The sequence below is a fragment of the Lipophrys pholis genome (genome assembly GCF_963383615.2).
Source record: "Lipophrys pholis genome assembly, chromosome: 20".
Taxonomy (NCBI): Eukaryota; Metazoa; Chordata; class Actinopteri; order Blenniiformes; family Blenniidae; genus Lipophrys; species Lipophrys pholis.
The window spans coordinates 6911705-6929806 of NC_137648.1; the positions used below are offsets into that span (position 1 = coordinate 6911705).

The 18102-nt window shown below is 40.8% G+C and overlaps 3 protein-coding genes across 7 annotated transcripts in view; 1 reads left to right on the top strand and 2 right to left on the bottom strand.

Annotated features, from left to right (window-relative positions):
• Positions 1 to 9187, bottom strand: part of mtrr (5-methyltetrahydrofolate-homocysteine methyltransferase reductase) — a 29669-nt gene extending 20482 nt beyond the window's left edge. For 2 of the 3 annotated variants that reach the window (XM_080489887.1, XM_080489886.1), the window contains exons 1-9: positions 9115 to 9187; positions 7976 to 8120; positions 7643 to 7796; positions 7349 to 7466; positions 6728 to 7232; positions 6536 to 6649; positions 6291 to 6447; positions 6108 to 6196; positions 3110 to 3290 (exon numbers count right to left, since the gene is read on the bottom strand). In XM_080489887.1, the coding sequence (XP_080346013.1) occupies positions 3110 to 3290; positions 6108 to 6196; positions 6291 to 6447; positions 6536 to 6649; positions 6728 to 7232; positions 7349 to 7466; positions 7643 to 7796; positions 7976 to 8119 (1462 nt within the window). In that variant the 5' untranslated portion in view covers position 8120; positions 9115 to 9187. The remainder of the gene's footprint in view (positions 1 to 3109; positions 3291 to 6107; positions 6197 to 6290; positions 6448 to 6535; positions 6650 to 6727; positions 7233 to 7348; positions 7467 to 7642; positions 7797 to 7975; positions 8121 to 9114) is intronic. The other variant, XM_080489888.1, reaches the window with a different exon arrangement.
• An 8-nt stretch (positions 9188 to 9195) lies between these two features.
• Positions 9196 to 13441, top strand: cct5 (chaperonin containing TCP1, subunit 5 (epsilon)). The gene is made up of 11 exons (XM_080489889.1): positions 9196 to 9648; positions 10064 to 10124; positions 10221 to 10385; positions 10908 to 11106; positions 11370 to 11562; positions 11865 to 12014; positions 12123 to 12242; positions 12340 to 12525; positions 12608 to 12745; positions 12865 to 13045; positions 13148 to 13441. Exons 1-11 carry the CDS (start codon positions 9544 to 9546, stop codon positions 13273 to 13275), a joined length of 1626 nt encoding a protein of 541 aa, XP_080346015.1. The 5' UTR covers positions 9196 to 9543; the 3' UTR covers positions 13276 to 13441.
• Positions 13442 to 13455: 14 nt separating this feature from the next.
• On the bottom strand, positions 13456 to 16348 carry cmbl (carboxymethylenebutenolidase homolog (Pseudomonas)). 3 transcript variants are annotated; one of them, XM_080489890.1, is made up of 6 exons: positions 16265 to 16348; positions 14836 to 15050; positions 14546 to 14653; positions 14266 to 14408; positions 14087 to 14181; positions 13456 to 13952 (listed from the first exon to the last, which is right to left on the bottom strand). In XM_080489890.1, exons 2-6 carry the CDS (start codon positions 15048 to 15050, stop codon positions 13773 to 13775), a joined length of 741 nt encoding a protein of 246 aa, XP_080346016.1. In that variant the 5' UTR covers positions 16265 to 16348; the 3' UTR covers positions 13456 to 13772. The 3 variants fall into 3 exon arrangements, with proteins under 3 accessions (XP_080346016.1, XP_080346018.1, XP_080346017.1); XM_080489892.1 differs by having other exon boundaries at positions 13553 to 13809; positions 14063 to 14181; XM_080489891.1 differs by having other exon boundaries at positions 13553 to 13952; positions 16240 to 16329.
• Between the last annotated feature and the right edge of the window lie 1754 nt (positions 16349 to 18102).

Below are 18102 nucleotides of genomic sequence, written 5' to 3' on the forward strand. Positions count from 1 at the left end.
GCCTCTCCATCTGCAGGTGTATCATGTATGGCAACGCTATCCTCTGTGGCTGCACGGCACTCGGGTTGCTTCCTTTCTATCAGGGAGTGACGGCACATGTCTGAAGCAGAGGACAATCTATCCATCTTCTCACATCACTGCACCATGATGATACCGCTGGTAGAAGAGATACAAAGGATATATCACTTTTAAGGCTTTTTTCTTTTTTCCTACTGCAGTGGGTTTGAGGACACATCTTAAAATACGTATTTCCCCAAAATCTTTCTGTTGCAAAAAGGAAACAGTTTTAAGATTTCTACTATGTTTTCAGAAACGATCATATTCAGGGGACTCATCGATCATACTGCAAAACAATATAATCTATTCCATCTCAAAAGTCTCTCTCCACTGCAATTTATATGCAGAGGTACAATTTTTAGAGGGGAAAAAATAAGATAGCAATAGAGTTGAATATAAAACTACATACTTCGTGTGATTTATGGATAGTTTTTTGCCTTCGCGTGAAATTAGGGTGGCAGTTAGCATGAACGCATTAAGAGATAATTCTCTGCGGGAAAGTTTTAAAAATTCTTAATAACCTCTTTCTAATCTGAGAAAAGGACCTGCATGCTTATTGTATTTGCCGAAACAATTCAACATTTTCCATGTCATTTTTGTTAAGCTTTATTAAACTTACAGTGGAAATGAGCAGTGAATAGCAATTTCACAGTTTAATTAAATATTTCTATAAATCATTAAATCTTTTTGTGTACAATAATCCCTCCTTCTGAAAGGATGACATTGTTTTGAAAACACCGGTGGAATATAAATGGAATCCTCCACAAAGAAACTACATGAGACGGAGTCCAGTTGGGAGCCTTTCTGTGAGGACTTGGCGTGTTCTTTCTGTGTGTCCCCGTTCACTCCGGGTACTCCATTTCCTGTCACACTTAAAGACATACGTACCTTTGCGGCAAACATGTGACCATGTATGTGGTTGTTTTTCTGTGTGTTTACCCCATAATGCACCGGCAGCCCATCCATGGTGTACCCTGCATTTTCCCCATAGTCCCCCTGCAACCCTGAATTGGATAAAGCGGTATAGAAGATAGATGATGGACAAATGTTCCATTTGTCCTCCCTTCAGTGTCAGCCACAGCATGTACTCCTTCACAACATCAATGAATCTTCTTCCTCTTCCTCTTCTCCTCCTCCCTCCCAGCTTCATCTCCACCATATCCACTATCTCTCCTCAGCACATGTACAAAGCGATCTCAACCTGGCCGTTCCGGCTTTATCTTTAAGGTAAATGTCAAAATGTGTTATACGCAGTGTTTTCTCTCGGACCAGGACAAATTCATTTTTAATTTCATGCTTTTCCTTCAGACAGAATGAGCTCTGGCCACACGGGTAACAGGGAAATCCACTTTACTTTAGTTTGATTTACTTATTTCCACAAGTCACAATCAAGCTAAAAAATATAATAATAAAACTGCAACATGGCACAAGGTTTATTAAGCCCACTAGGACAGTAAATTGAAAAAGATGTTCATGGACAACATTTAGTTCCCTGGAGCTATGACTCCAAAGTTTTCGTCTGACACTCTATATGAAAAAATGCATCATGTAACAAGAGCGCTGACTCCAACAATCAACCATCATTCTCAATACACACCAAGCATTTACTTTATTACCCAGCCTGCACTTGGCCAAAGGCATGTGGGTCCATACGCATCTCGCCTCATTATTTACAGTTTGTGTTTAACAACCTAAACTGCTATCAGCAAACACCTCCCCTTCAGCCGGGGTAATGAACCAAGAACTGTGCAAAAATGCAGCATTGTACTTTCAACAGTGTCTCACTGAGTCAGAGATCGCCATTAACCTACGATCCACACTGACCCTGCACATTTCCGTCCTCGCAGAGCTTGGTGGCTCACCAGTAAACCAAAAAACAGCTGCTACCCTAGAGGGCCTCCAACTCCGCATTTTTCACGAGGGCGCGATTGTCCGGGTTGCCAATTTCTGCATCAGTTCACCATTGGAGAAAAAAAAAAAAAAAGATGCTGTGGTTGGCAAGTAGGCCTAAAATAACTGACATTGGGTTAGGCCAGGAGCTGTGACACAGCTGTTTTAGAGGACAAGTCCACTTGCATGTAAAGCTGAAGCCAACTAATTTCACTGTCTGGTAAGTTTCAGTCAAAGCTTATTAGATCTATAGTGAATGGCCAGCCAACAAGCTTAATGGGGTGAGAGAAAATGTTAGTTTTCAAGTTGGTTCCAAGGGTCAGAAAAAAGACAACAGCAAAAACTGATCGATATTATCATTCATAGGGAGCAAAGGCTCGAATGAACCCCAAAGTAGATTTTGACCTAGAACTACAATGGTGACATCATATTTACAATCTTTATCAGAGCTGCATGGACTCAAAAATACGATGAGGAAATGAATGTTGACTCTTTGGGAGGACTTTTGATGCACATTGCCTGACCATTCTGGATAATTAAAAGCTTTGATAAACTCTGCAAAGAAACCAGGAGCTCCAGCACATTGGAAAGGCTGCAGTGACCCCTACTGGACAAAACCTACTAGAGTCTCTCTCTCTCACACACGCACGCGCGCACACACACACACACACACACACACACACACACACACACACACACACACACACAATAACCTGAGCTGTTTTTGTTTTGTGAAAAGTAAAATAGAGAGTTATGAAGTTAATTAATTTACTCAGATTTCAGCACAGGTGCAATGATGTCCTACTTTTTGTGCCTGTCATTGTGATTCCCCAGCTGCTTCAGGCAACATAAAAATCAGCTTTTAATTAAGTGTGCATTCATTATCATATTAAAAGCAAAATGAGAAAAAACAAAAAAACAACATCTTTACAAATATGCCAGAATACGAGTCTTTATCTGCGCTCCAAGATCAAAATGTGGCAATGTGACTCAAACAAAACATGAATTTAGACGATGATGACGTAACCTGATTTCCAGATAGGTTTTCAGAGTTCTTGTTTTGTAATACACCTCACAAGTATTGATTTCACAGCAATCATCTGTATGCGAGTATAATTCTCATAACTGGGTGAGTGAGCAGGCAAACAGCAGAGACTCTGACCTATGAGGAGGCTGAGCGGAGGCGAGCAGGACGGGAAGGCTTTGAGGAGCTCCAGAACGCTGAGGCTCGTGTCTCTCACGTACAGGTTGTAGTCCGCAGCGCCTTGTTTACTGCAGAGCTCCTGCAGTCTCCTCCTCTGTGCACTGTCCCCTGTATGCTCCACCAGCGCACGCACGAGAGCCTGACCGAGAGACAGATATCAAAGGCAATGTCACTTGGAGCTGTGGTCGGGAGTGGTTCAAACTTTCCCTTCATAACTATTGGAACAAAAGAGCCAGTGACATTTTAAGCCTCTGCCGTGAGACACAGTTCAGTCCCACACTGTTCAGAGGTAAAATAGCATGTCTCACTTCATGAAAACAGGGCAGATATACCTTGTTGTTGTAACCCCGTTATGTAATGCAGCTATTTTAACATGCAGAATGCAGTTTCTGCCTCTATTAAAGTCATTTGGTTTTTGAACGCTTTAAACGCTGCTGGGAAATTAGCAAAGGCAATCATTTCATTCTAAAGCAAATTCATCAACATCTAATAGCACATTCAATTAATGTTTGCATTTGAAGAGGACATACTGCAGCTGAATTGGTATTCCATTAACGACTTACTGTTTGTTTTTTTAATGGCAGACAGTGGTTTGAATGAGAAGATTAAAAGGATTGTGCTAGAATATTAAAATGCTTAACTTTTTAGAGTGATTCGACTTTATTCTGTTAACATGGCTCAATCCAATATGCTAATCATAACTTCTGAATATTTGTCATGGCTAAATGTTCTGTTTAATCTCAGCAATTCATTAGTCTGTGTTCATGTTTTCAGAGATTGGTGCCACGCCGTTTACACTCAATCAATTATCTCTATCTTTTAGCGTTTCCTGTGTTGCCAGCTCTACATCCGTCTTTGAATATTGTCACAAACTGTTCCCAAGTCTGTTACAATCTCTGGAACATTGATCTCAGTGGAGATTGTGAGTCAGGGTGTTCCTTTATTTGAAGCCGTCACATATATTACTGTGCATTATACTCACTATGAGGTAAAGTGGTGATTCAATTTCACTAGCCTAAAAACTGTAGTGTTAAAAAAATTATAGGCATTGTTACTACTTGACGAAAACAATTTAACTGCTTGGATTACACAGGCAGGTGTTGTAAAATAAAACTGTTATCACCTTGTAAGTCTGCAGACAACAGTTGGGCTCGAAACAGCCTATTTCTGTGCAGGGATTTAATAAAGATGTCTGCTGTTTATGGAGAGTTTTCAGGAAACCAAGCTGATGGAGCCTTTAAAATTTTGATGTTCTATCGCTTTCAGATGCATTAACAATTGGATTCAGGCACCTGAAAAGTTTCTCTTATAAAAATTTGTGGCAATCAAGCACAATATTCCCCTAATGCCTTTTAATTCATCATTCTTCACTGAGCAATACCTAACTGCACACCAGATTGTTTTGCGGATAGACGTTTTTATGTATTTTAAAAGTGTGATACAATTCAGAAATGGCCCCATCCGGTGCACAATTATCCTCAAAAGAACTTGTGTCATAAATATTGCATAATTTAGGATTGTAAACAATAGTGCGCTCCGTTGTGAGCTTTTCAAATAGTGTTTTAATTAGAGCTGTTGGATCCTTGCCATTTATCGTCTTCATTTTGCCATTCAGCGTGCAGTTTACAATTAAGCGCAAGTTGCTGATGCAGCTTACGCCAGATGGTTTCCAACTCAGACTGTAATGTTTTTAGGAGAGAAAGTTTTTGTGGTATGAATCAAAATTGAGTGACAAAATTACTTCAGAGAGCAATTAGAAGGGGGACAAGCACTGCAGAGAGGTTCAGACGGATTTTTCCCACTGCTTTATTGTTGGGCTGGTGCACCTTTGCTCTGCTGCACTGTCTGTTTGAATGGCACAGTAAGAATCGGGGGTCAGTGTCGTCCGACCATTGTGATGCCAACGTGCTCTTAACAAAGGAAGTAATAAAAGGAGAGCGTTGAAACAGTTGCTATAAAATATTCATAGAGGGCAAAAACCCTCACATGTCAGACTTTCCCTGTGGGAGCGTTCCTCGGTCTGTCGTCATATAGCGAGTTGGTTTATAGGCTGCATTATGGTGTAGTAGTTCTCGCAATGAGGCTTTCTGTGTATCTTTTGCATGTGCTGATGGTGTGTGTCTGGCTTTTCTCAGTACTATGGCTTCCTTGCAGCTCAAATACATACATTTGATGTTAACGTCTCCATCTGAGTTGTTTGTAAATATAAATGTGGGGGAGTTTCCTTGTATCCCTGTGTGGTTGTCCTGTGATGGACTGGTCCGCGGTGTACCCAGCCTTCACCTGTAGTCGGCTAAGAACAACTCCAGCCCCATGTGGCCCAGATTTTGATTAAAGAGTATGAAGCATGGATACATGGGTTGGGTTTTTCTGCTTTTGTTTGTTTCTTTGAGAGAATTCGGCATAAAAAGGGCAGCTTTGTTATGTAAAACTGTTCTCGTGCAGTACTGGTAATGAAGCAAATTTCAAAGAATCAGGTGAATCTCAAGGAGGTGTATCTGTGTAAAAAGCTGATTGACTGCTAAAGCATCAGTATGCAAACGTTTGACATTTTCACACCTTAAACTTGACGTTCATTCTTCATTGCCTCAGAGGATCTGGTAAGTCCAATGATTATGCAACCTCAGATTCAAGACTTTGAAAATTCAGTCTATCCTGAACTCAATAAACCTAAAAATAACTCATGGTGAATCTTCTGGGTTTAGACCCAGTGATGACAAACACTATTTCAGTGCCAGCACATTTGCTTAGTAAAAAAAAAAAATATGTGGGATAAGAAAACAATACTGTTCCTCCAAGCTTTGATAAAACAAACAAAAACAGCTGAAGGGGAAAAAATGACATCCTTCCTAGTAAATTGAAGCATTTACAAAACAAGTAGTGTCAAAATTAAAAAGTGGTTTGGTTTATACAATTTCCAAATTTGTAAATGGCATAAAGTTCACAAAAATAGTACCTTCTTCGGAACACTTCTGATCTCGAGACACCAGCTGAACAGGAAGAGCAGAGAAACTTTCTCTGGGATGTGGGGTGGTACCACGGCACCTTAAACAGAGAAAAAAAAACTTTAGAAGATTTTCTCAACAATGCACATTTTCATAAACACAAAATGGAGATATTTCCATCACTGCAGTATTGCCTTTTTTCTTTGTGTCCTTTCTTAGAGAAACAATGACTTGATGATTTCTTTGGTTCTGAAGGCCCAATCTGCAGAGTAATTCATCCACCTCTGCAGGCCTGTTTGGGCAGAAGACATCAAAGGAATCCCCTGGCTTGTAGGCCATTGTTGGGAAAGCCTTGGGATTAAAAAGAAACACATAAAGTTTAAGTTTCTGCTTCAAATCAATATTTGTTTTAAAGTAAAAGTTATTATGGCATGCTTACAGAAATGTCAAGCTCGAGAAGCAGTGCCGTCTTGACTGAATCTCCTCTGGTTAACTGAACTGCCGTGGAAATGGGCACCTGATGAAGAGCGTCTTTGTTCAGAGGTCCAGCCATCTGAAACAAAAACATTATTGAGATGAATAGCGAAGTGTACTACTACTAGTGCTTTTATCAGCAGCAAACATTCATCACCTGTTCCAAAGTATCGCCCTCCTGAAGAGAGACATCCAAGTACGGGGGAGGCAGCACGGGAACATTAAGCGACGACTCTGACAGTGGCGGCATGGAGCGTGTCAGCGAGGCTGCCAATGCCACATGGGGAACTCCAGCATCCTGGCTCTGTGTGTTTGGTGCTGATGTAGCAACGTTGGCACCGACACAGGATTGAGAAGCCAAATCAGGGCTCTCTGTAGAAATAGCTGGCCTGAGATCACTTACAGCAGAAGCTGAAGATGAAGTAGCAGATGCAAATTTGGAGTCCCTGTCCACAGATGTGCTGACTGCCACACAGTTCTGATGGTCAGTGATGCTTAAGAGGTTAAGCTGGACATCTGGTATGGCTGAATCAGAAGTTTCTGTGGGTAATTCTGGTCCATTCCCTTGTAAGTTAGCAGTCCTATCAGACGCCATGTTTGATAAGGTTCCTTTGATGGCAGGCCACAATCCTTCAAGCCAGGGATCCACAACCACCTCGAGACTGCACAAAAAAACAAAACTGTTCACCAAATGACAGAAATCATAGTAAACACAATAACAAAAAAGCACAATTTAAATATCAACTGGTTTGAATTGAACGTCTGTGACTTAACCTACCCTATGCCGTCATCTGCATATCCTGTCGCATAAAATTGTTTGGCCCCAAGTTGCTTTAGACGCTTCTCAATTGTCTTGCCGCAGTTGCAGAAATTGGCATAATTAGTGTCTCCTAAAGCTGGAGCAGACAGAGGACAACAGATGAAGATTCTTAAGCAACTGCTCAGAAACAATGTGCACTGCGCTGCATTGTAATGACAAACAACTACATTGTGAAAAAGGAAAAGAAAATCACCCATGTCAACAGAAAATCCATGAAAAAAATCCAATACAGACCCTCAAAGAAGAATTTACCTAAAAGTGCATAGCATAGGTGTTTATAGTGATCACTGGAGAGGGTCTTCTTCTTGATGGACCTTACAAATTGTAAGGCATTGTCGGGCGGCTCTCCTTCTCCAGTGGTCGCGACAATAAATACCACAGGGGCATTCTCCTTCTCCAAATTGTACTGGAACCAGTTATATGAATAATTAGTGTCTGTTTTGACCAACCAGCCAAAAACGGACTGCATGCATATCTACACAATCATAAGAAAAAAATCTTATTTCCTTAGCCTGATGTTTCATTGGGTATGTATTTCTTTATTGACAACTCTATGTGAGTATAGTTATTGATACCTATAGTTACCTTCTCATTCTGATTCAAGCAGCTGAGATCAGCAACAAGGCCATGCTCCTCTGCCTCCTCAGCAATACCTTCTGCTATGGATTGGGCTTGTCCCTTCTGAGATCCATACAGGACAAGAAACCGAGGCTTTACATCACAGGGCATGCTAGAAATGACAGAAAAAAATATGGAATTTGTAAACTTAGTACTTTATGACATATTGTAATTTTCTCAGACGTAAAACAGGAGAGTAGAACAGCTGATTATTAGAACAAATTTAGCTTCTTGCATCTGTGCAGCTGCTCCTGTCAGATATAAATGCAAGCAAGCAGGACCCGGAAAATGGACCCATTCATGGACCCATTCATATAAAAATCTAAGTATTTCTATAACCTGCTGATTCAGTGTAAGACTGTGGCATTCTAAAGTCGATCTCAGCAGACCATCAGTGAATCTCAAGTTACGTCTTCTACAGATTAGGGAATTTCTAAGTCACAAGTTAACCAAACAAACTTGTTGCTGAGCTGCAGATAATGTTGGAGAACTTTAGACACACACACACAATGTTCATTTGTTTCCAAAAAGGAAAGACACTATGCAATATATGCCATTTACCCTCAAACGAATGTATTCAAGAAAGAATCGCTCTGCTGCCATAACTTTCAACAATGCACTGGATGTAAAGAGGAGAGATCCCAACGTACTGCAACATCGAATCGATAAATCGTTGGATTTACACAACGTGAAAAATGGACTGAAGTAACATATTAATAGTCAACAGCACAAAATATTCTCACCTACATACTTCAAGGAGTGACAAATACCACACGGATGGCCTCAGAGCAGCATCCCTAAAAGCCACCGTCTCAACACCCGGACGTTGCGTAATTTTTAGACGTAGACAACAATAACCATATAACAAAACGTGGACGCGATCTCTTTATAAATCAGAATTGAACGCAAACACATCATAAGAATAGTCCGTTGCAGGATTTAGCACATCCATTCTGGCTAAAAGTTACCGACCACATTTATCTGATTTACCCCGCGAAGTGAAGTTTTCACGCTTCTAATACATAACACATCCAGATAAACGTTTTATATTCAAAACCACAAACAACAAGAAGTTATTTACAGAGGGTAGCGTTAGCGAACATTACCTGAAATGTCTGTTGTGAGAATTCACAGTCCAACACCACCAGACTGAGTCAATTCACTACTGCTTGAAATCTCGCGATATCACGGCAGATGCCGAGATTCAACGTGAACGGAGCGATCCACATTACAGAGAAAAATGTTTTTACTTCAATCTTGAAAGGACACTGCATAAAAGTGTTAAAACAGTCTTAAGATTTAGTTTCATAATATGTTTATGACTCATTGTCTGTCGAAGTGGATAAAAAAAAGGTGCAACAGTGTAATAGGATACAGTTAACGGTACTTGGTTCCGCCCTCCCCGCCCGTGGAGCCTTCCAGAAGTCGCCGGCGGATCCGTGCGGCTCGCAGCTCCGCAACACTCCAGATTTCCATCAATAAAATCACAATCTACTCGCCGGACACCTACTACTCATCCCTACTCCTCGGTCAACATGTCCTCTTTGGGGACACTCGCGTTTGATGAGTATGGGAGGCCTTTCATCATCATTAAAGACCAGGATAAGAAGACACGGCTCACAGGCATTGACGCACTGAAGGTACAATGGGCTAGCTCACCAACTGCAGCTCGGGCACGTTGCTTAGCATGTCGCTAACATGCTCGCTCTTTGCATGGGTTGGATACGTAAAGTCGACGCGATGGGTGTTCTAGACGGGGTTGTGATTTATGAGCGTCTTCTCAACCAAACTACTAAATTGTCTCTACAATAGCATGTTAGTTTACGGGCCAGGATTAGCTCGTCGTGCTAGCAGAGGCCCATGTGCTTCCTGTAATGCGCTCAGTCAGTGGGTGCTTCTGTCGGGGCTGCTCCCCAAATGGTCATCCGAGATGAACATCTCTTCTGTCCTGTTGTATAATTTTCTTCATAGCAGTTTTTTGCTATTTGAGAGGAAGTCTAAGTTCCTAAATCTACGCAAGATGACATGGAAATGTGTTTTTGGTTTTTTTTGCAGTCTCACATTATGGCAGCAAAGGCTGTTGCATCAACACTGAAAACATCCCTGGGACCAAATGGTGAGTATAAATGAATATAGCGTGCATCTTTTTCACTTGCATTCCGAGACATACCGTTTTTGTCACTTATGATTATTATACTGTCCTTGCATCCAGGTCTTGACAAGATGATGGTGGACAGGGATGGAGAAGTTACTGTCACCAATGATGGGGCCACTATTCTTAGCATGATGGATGTTGACCATCAGATTGCCAAGCTGATGGTGGAGCTGTCCAAGTCCCAGGATGATGAGATTGGTGATGGGACCACTGGAGTTGTTGGTACGAGAAACATACATTACAAAATGAGGGTGTCTACAGGGCAATTTAGCTGCATGTGAGAGTTTGTCTCAAAGGCAGAATCTCTTGACTATTTTGTACTCTCCTGCTAAATTCATCCTCTTGATGCCAGGGGTTTCCTTGCATTCTAAATCTCTGTGGTTCACTAAGCATCACTTTAAGTAGGTCTGTTTAAATTTTACATTTGTACTATCAAATAGTCATTTTGTTCAGTATAAAACATTTTATATACACTGCACTTCATCTTAAGTCTACATATACTGAATAGTAAACTGTGCCTTGAGAGACTTATAGTGGGTTTTGTCAATTCACATCAACACAAATGAAGAGATTCCCTTTGCCAGGAGTAAAGAAAAACCCTGCCTATTGCAGACATTATAAAAGAAGTGTGTTACTGAAAATGTTAGCTTGTTTAACATCACCAGGACAGTTGCATCTTTGACAAAGTCGTAATAATATTCCACGAGAAATTGATTGTCTCCACTTATCCTCTTGACTCCTCAGTGCTGGCCGGAGCTCTGCTCGAGCAGGCTGAGAGCCTCCTGGACCGCGGGATCCACCCCATCAGGATCGCTGACGGTTATGACCAGGCTGCACACATTGCCATCGATCAGCTGGACAAAATGGCAGAAACTTTCCCCTACGACCCCAACAACACAGAACCACTCATTCAGACAGCCATGACCACATTGGGATCTAAAGTGTAAGTTTTTAAGGCAAAATACTGCTAGGGTTTTTTTTTGTGTGTGTGTGTCTGTTTCTTGTGCAATCAAGAAGAATGATGCTACTATTCCTGACTATTTCAATATGTTTTAGGTTTGTTGAAATGTGTTCGACATTCATTTTACATCATAAGCTATAATTCTCCAGTATCTGTTTGGTATTGAACCGTTTTATTAATTTCCTCCTGGGAGACAAAGCCAGATGTGCTAAACTCCATTTTGAAAAGATTCTGTTGTCTTGCAGCATCAACCGGTGCCACAGGCAGATGGCAGAGATTGCAGTGAATGCCATCCTTACCGTGGCTGACATGGAGAGGAAGGATGTTGACTTTGAGCTCATCAAGATGGAGGGCAAGGTGGGAGGAAAGCTGGAGGACACACAGCTCATCAAGGGAGTCATCGTCGACAAGGAGTTCAGCCACCCTCAGATGCCCAAGGTGCGATCCAAGAGGAAATGTCACTCCTTAAATCTTTCAATGAATGGCATAAAAGATCACAGTTCAGAAAGGCAAATTAGAAGTGTCTCCGTATATCTTGGCATTTAATACCACAACACGTAAGTTGTGTGTATTATTTTTTTGTGTGTAAATACTGCACTGACTGGAGAAAATTAGTGTTGGATAATTGTGTGGGTTTTAACTCAAAATGTTTGTTTGGAATGTCTTTGTGTAATAACTGATTCAGAATTAAACATTTTATTTTATTTTTTATTTTTTATTTTTTTTTCATTTCAACTCAGGTTCTGAGAGATGTTAAAATTGCGATCCTCACCTGCCCATTCGAGCCGCCTAAGCCCAAGACCAAGCATAAGTTGGATGTGACCTCTGTGGAGGACTACAAGGCCCTTCAGAAGTACGAAAAAGAAAAGTTTGAGGAGATGATCCAGCAGGTTAGTTTGCGCCTGGAGCTTTTCCGTCAAGTGGTACTTGTGCAGTATGAAAAAAGCAGCTCGAAAATTGAATGCAGGTATGCACTCACTGTTTAAAACATGTCTTAGGTCAAGAGCAACGGTGCTAATCTGGCCATCTGTCAGTGGGGCTTTGATGATGAAGCTAACCACCTTCTGCTACAAAATGAGCTGCCTGCTGTGCGTTGGGTTGGAGGGCCTGAGATTGAGGTGAGAGATGGTCAGCTCAGCTGGTGACTTGTCTAAATGTACAATTTCTGTAAAAAAAACTATTTTATTCAATAGCCGCTATATCTTCTTCCATCAGTTGATAGCCATTGCCACCGGAGGCCGCATTGTTCCTCGGTTCTGCGAGCTGACACCGGAGAAGCTCGGCATGGCTGGTTTGGTGAAGGAGATCTCCTTCGGCACCACCAAGGATCGCATGCTGGTTATCCAGGAGTGCAAAAACACCAGGGCTGTAACCATCTTCATCCGTGGAGGCAACAAAATGGTGCGCAGACAAAGAGACGAGTTCTTTTTGATATGTTTCAACTGTTGCCTGTTGGGTTCAACTATATTTCATCTTTCAATAGATCATTGAGGAGGCCAAGCGTGCTCTGCATGATGCTCTGTGCGTGATTCGTAATCTGGTCAGAGACAACCGTGTTGTGTACGGAGGTGGCGCTTCAGAGATAGCCTGTGCTCTGGCTGTCAACCAAGCTGCAGATAAGGTGAGAGAAATTAAAGTATATGAATAAAGGAAACCACAAAATGCTTCTTTTTTTTCTTCACTTTGCATTAGGATTAATCTGTTTTGTTTTTAATTCACTACTTGAATGTTCCCTTTTAGTGCCCATCACTGGAGCAGTATGCCATGAGGTCATTTGCAGACGCTCTCGAGGTCATCCCGATGGCACTTGCTGAGAATAGTGGTCTGAATCCCATCCAGACCATGACGGAGGTCAGAGCAAGACAAGTCAGAGAGGCCAATGCCTTCCTTGGCATTGACTGTTTGCACAAAAACACCAATGGTAAGAAACTTGGTAGATTATCAGTTTCTTGGGCAGCAGTGCCACTGCCTTGTACCAAAAGCCAGATCATTTATTGATTGCGGTTTGTTTGCTCCCGTACAGATATGAAGCAGCAGCATGTGATCGAGACCCTGATTGGCAAAAAGCAGCAAATCCTGCTGGCCACTCAAGTAGTCAAGATGATCCTGAAGATAGACGACATCAGAAGCCCTGGAGAGACCGAAGACTGAAGCCTGATTTGACCACATAAAGGCTCAGATGGTAGAGGTTTAACAGCACTTCCCTGAGCTCAGTGTTCAAAGCGCACTCTGTACTGCTATTTATCATTTAATACATGATGTTCAAAGCTGTTGTTCCATCAGTCCCCATTAAAATGTTGGTCTGTTGCAATCTCCACACTCTTGACTTTTGTTTTCATGAAGGCTGAATTTGTATAACTATTAGATCGTAAATTTACAAACATGCATAAGAAAAAAAGTTAACCAAAATCTTTTTTTTTTTTTTTTTAATGCTTTTGGTCATTGAATTGCAAAACAAAAAACATTTGGCATATGTGAATCATGGTTCCTTAATATACAGATTTACAGTGAGATGTAAAACGTTCATCAGTGTTTGGAATGTCAATCAAATGAGTAACAACCACCTGTGAAAAAGTTTTGATGAGTGAATAAAGCCAGTTATTATTCAGCTGTCACCCATGTGGACATGCTGCCTCTGGCCTTTTGGGTTACATGTACTTGTTGAGCCAGTTGATCATGTCTGTCCTGGCCTCCTGGATGCTGGGTTTGTCTTGAGGATTGATGTCTTCTCTCTTGCGGTGAACAAACCCATGAGTCTGGCCAGGAAATACTTTCACCTGATAACCCACTTTACATTTGTCCTTCAACTCGGCATCAAGGACGTTCACCTGGAAAGCCGATGAGACGTTTCTGGTCATTTACTACACCATCTGGCGTTTTGAAGTGAATTTAGTTTAATATCTTTGATTATTTTTCCCCCTGTGGGACAGAATACTACAGCTTTAATAGAATGAATAATAACCTGGTCCAGGGGGATGACATTGTCATTCTCTGCGAAGATAAACAGTGTAGGGCTCTTTAGCACGGCAAAGTTGTCCTCTGTGTTCCGGAGTATCCCTGCAGTCACATTAAAAAGCCATCATAACATTAGAATGTGCTACCACAAAATGTACTGCATCTTTTACTGTAGTAGTGACATACCATAAAATGACACTCCAGCTTTGATCTCTGGATAATGTAATGCCAGGTAATGTGTGGCGGCGCCTCCCCAGCAGAACCCGATGACTCCAATGTGTTTGGCTCCACACTGCTCCTTCAGGTACCCAAGCGTGGCATCGACCTCTCTGAAAAGGAAGAGATAGATTATTCTCAAGGAGATTAACCATTACGCTGAGCTTAATCCACAGTTGATCAACAATATAAATTAAAACAGGCAGTTACAGATAGTCCCACGTTAACATCTATTGAACTTTTTAGTTACTTATTAATGTTTGTTGGCTTCTTGTCTGCCAACCACTCCTCAAATTTATTCCAGTCGTCCGATGACTTCCAGGACTCCTTTCCAGGATAGAAATCTGGGCAAACTGCACTGTTCAGGGCGAAAACAAAGACACTGGTCAAAGCATGTTTACTACTCCCTGAGCATGTGGCCAGTAAATAACTGCCATCGATTGGCAAAACCAGAAAATGTGTACAGATGCTTCACTTTATTTCACACTCAAGTATAATGCACTCAATCCACTTTTACAATGAGTATTACATTGAACCCACATGTATCCATTGGCTGCCAGCATATCGGCCATGTATCTGGTGTTGGGAAGCTGCCACCCAAAGATGTCGTGAATGACAATAACAGCTTTATCAGATGCAGCAGATGGCCTCACAACATATCCTTTGGTGTGATCTATCTGGACCTCCTGGCCGAGTCCTCCATACTCCATGCGATCACCAATATCACAAGGGCATGGGTTCGCTTGATTTGCCATCTGCTGACACACAGGAAAGAAACAGACACAAGGTCAGACGTGGCTATGGAGCTGTTATAGTAGCAGAGTTTGTGTCTGTGTTGGTATCTCACCTTGTGTATGCGTGTTGATATTTATGCGTGTAATGCTATTTGAGTCTGTAATCGGGTTTGTTTGTGCATACACAGATTTGCATGTGTGTAACTAAATTTGGGCTTGTGTAAATAGATTTGTACGTGCGTAATACAATTGATTTGTGTTAGGGATAAGATGTGTGCAACTGTGCATGCTTGCAAGGTAACCTGTAAATCTTTCATTCCACCTTGTTGTCCTCTCAGTCACAAGTCTTCACTACTCTCTTGCCATGATAGAGATTTTTCTGTAACTCAGACTTGCTTGCCTTAGACTGGTAAGCTCATGTTGTTTAGTCTGAACTCTGTCCCATTTGCTTTATAGCCTTCATAATATTAAGTGGCAGAGTCGCAGAGCTCAACGGAACACAATAATAAAAAAAACTGGTTGTGGTGCTGCGTTTGGCATTCTTGCCTCAAAGTGGGAACATCCCTGGTTCAAGCTTTTCTTGGCGTGTTTTCAAGTTCTACCTGTGCGGGTTTCCTCTCACAGTCCAAAATAAAGGGACTGTGGTTAATGGCTTACCTAAATATTGCCTGCAGATGTGAAAGTCAGTGTGTTATTGTGTGTAATGGGAATACCCTGGTGAATGCATGTATACCAGCTGGATTGGCAAAAAGGAGCCTGTGATTTCTTACTGAGGGAAAAAGTACAAGTGTAATCTGTCGGGGCAGAATCCTCATGTGACATTTACATGCCATTGTATTCACAGACACTGAACATGTTGCACATTCAAGTACAAATTGTAATGCGCAGTTAGAAATCAAATTACACACGAACACCCTATGATACGCAATCAAATCTGCATGCGCACAAACCATATGAAAGACACACAAAGTGTGAAAAAGGTAAAAACACAAATCTAAAAGGAAAAGTCATTTCTCAACAACAATAGATCGAAATATTTTTAATACTAAGTGTACATAGCTCTGCTTTTGGTGGACATAAAACCTATTCACGGTCATTTGCGCAACCCCGTGACGAAGCATTTTTCTTTAATACGTTTAACTTTTTTATTCCTTAAACTAGCGCATGTACCTCCGTTTGACATATCAGAGACGCCGCGTGCAGGTTTTACCTGAAGTTTGAGAAATCAGACATACCGTGCAGAGTTTAAATGCACTGTTGCTCCTCGAAGTCTGGCAAAGTTTGCAGAGCACGTCGGTGTGCGTAAAAATGACGTAAACGACGTCAATCAGACTACGTACAAAGTGAAAGTAAGCGTTTAAGGGGCCGGAATAAGACATTTTGCATGGAATTGAAGTGATTGATGGGTGCAACTTAATTGGTCTTTTGTTTTAAGTTATTTATTTCATTAAACACTACCGAATCCTAATATGTGGAGAACTTCTCTAAGCCGTTAGTTTTACATTGATATATATATTGCATTTGTGGTTTACTAGATCTGTGGTTATTAGCTATAAGTGGTTTGCTTAAAACGCCTTTCAAGTCCTCTCAAAAGGCACCGCTGGGATTCGAACCCAGGATCTCCTGTTTACTAGACAGGCGCTTTAACCAACTAAGCCACGGAGCCGGTGAATTGGGCGGTTCAATATTAAGCATCGAATCACGAGTCAAGATGGTGTAATTGCGGCTCTATCGCTCATATCATGGCGACTGCATCCAATTCGTCTGAGCGGCTAATATAATTTATAACACAAGAAATAAAAGAAATAAACAGTCCCACAAACAAGACAAACGCAGGATTTTATAGAAATCACCTCAAATCGGGTCGATCAGTGTTATGCGATATTATTTCTATATTTTTCCTGAGGCAAGGTTAAAAGTCACAAAATAAAGTGCTGGGTCTGAAATAATCTGTGGATATCTGCTATAGATCCAAGTATTGAGATCTCTCACCAGAACTCACATTTCATTTTGAACAAAGGTCATGAAGAAAAAACTATTTATCTAGAGGGGCTTTCTCCAGTGTAGATAGATACATAAGAAATGTATTCAGAGATCAGAGGCCTTTTTTTGTCTTATCATAAAAATTGCTTTTTGTAGATTATGTTGCTGTGGTGCTCTGCCGTAAATCTCGAACCGCTGCTGCAAAAAATGTTGTCGATGAAACTTTAACTTCCAACTTCGTCGACAACACGAAACCTACATTGGATATTTGATACAGGTAACACCATATCACTTTTCTTTCCTTATTTTCTTTTACCTGCATAAACTTTATTATGTTCAGTCAACAGTATTAATCTGAAATGTGTTGTAAATGTATAAAGGTTGATTTGCTGATAACCTGCTTCTTGATAGTATCCTCTAAGCACTTTTTTTATATGAGTTTTTTTTCAGGGTTTATTTTTTTTTCTCCTCACACAGGATTCTTTATGTATGAATGAATAGACACACTGGAATAAATAGGGAAGCCTATCAGCAGGATTTCAAGACCATCAATAACCAAAGCAAATACATTAGAAAATAGAAGTAGTAATAATAATAATAATAATAATAATAATAATAATAATAATAATAATAATAATAACAATAATAAAAAAGTGAGTTGACTTTAATTCATCATTGCGTTTCAATCTAAAAAAGTTTTTCTAGTATTTCCAAAGAGAGCAAATATTTTGGGGGAAAGCACTATGTTTGAACTCGACTTTCTTTCTTTCTTTCTGCAGGGAAGTAATTGAAAATCGTCTTAATTGGGATTTGATTTGAAATTGAAGCTAGTTAGTTCTTGTGCCTGCCTCAGTGGCAAGGTGCAAAGATAACTATTAGAGGACATTCTCTCCAACAATTAACTATGTGTTGCCAAATTTGATAAGGATGGCAGTTCATGTATATTATAGATTATACTCAATGTAAAATGTAAAATTTAATGTTATATGATATCTAACGTATCAAATAAACAACGTCCATAATATTACTTCCATATATAACATACTCCATATGCGTTGGCTATTCGTCGGTAAACGCACTGCACTGTGCG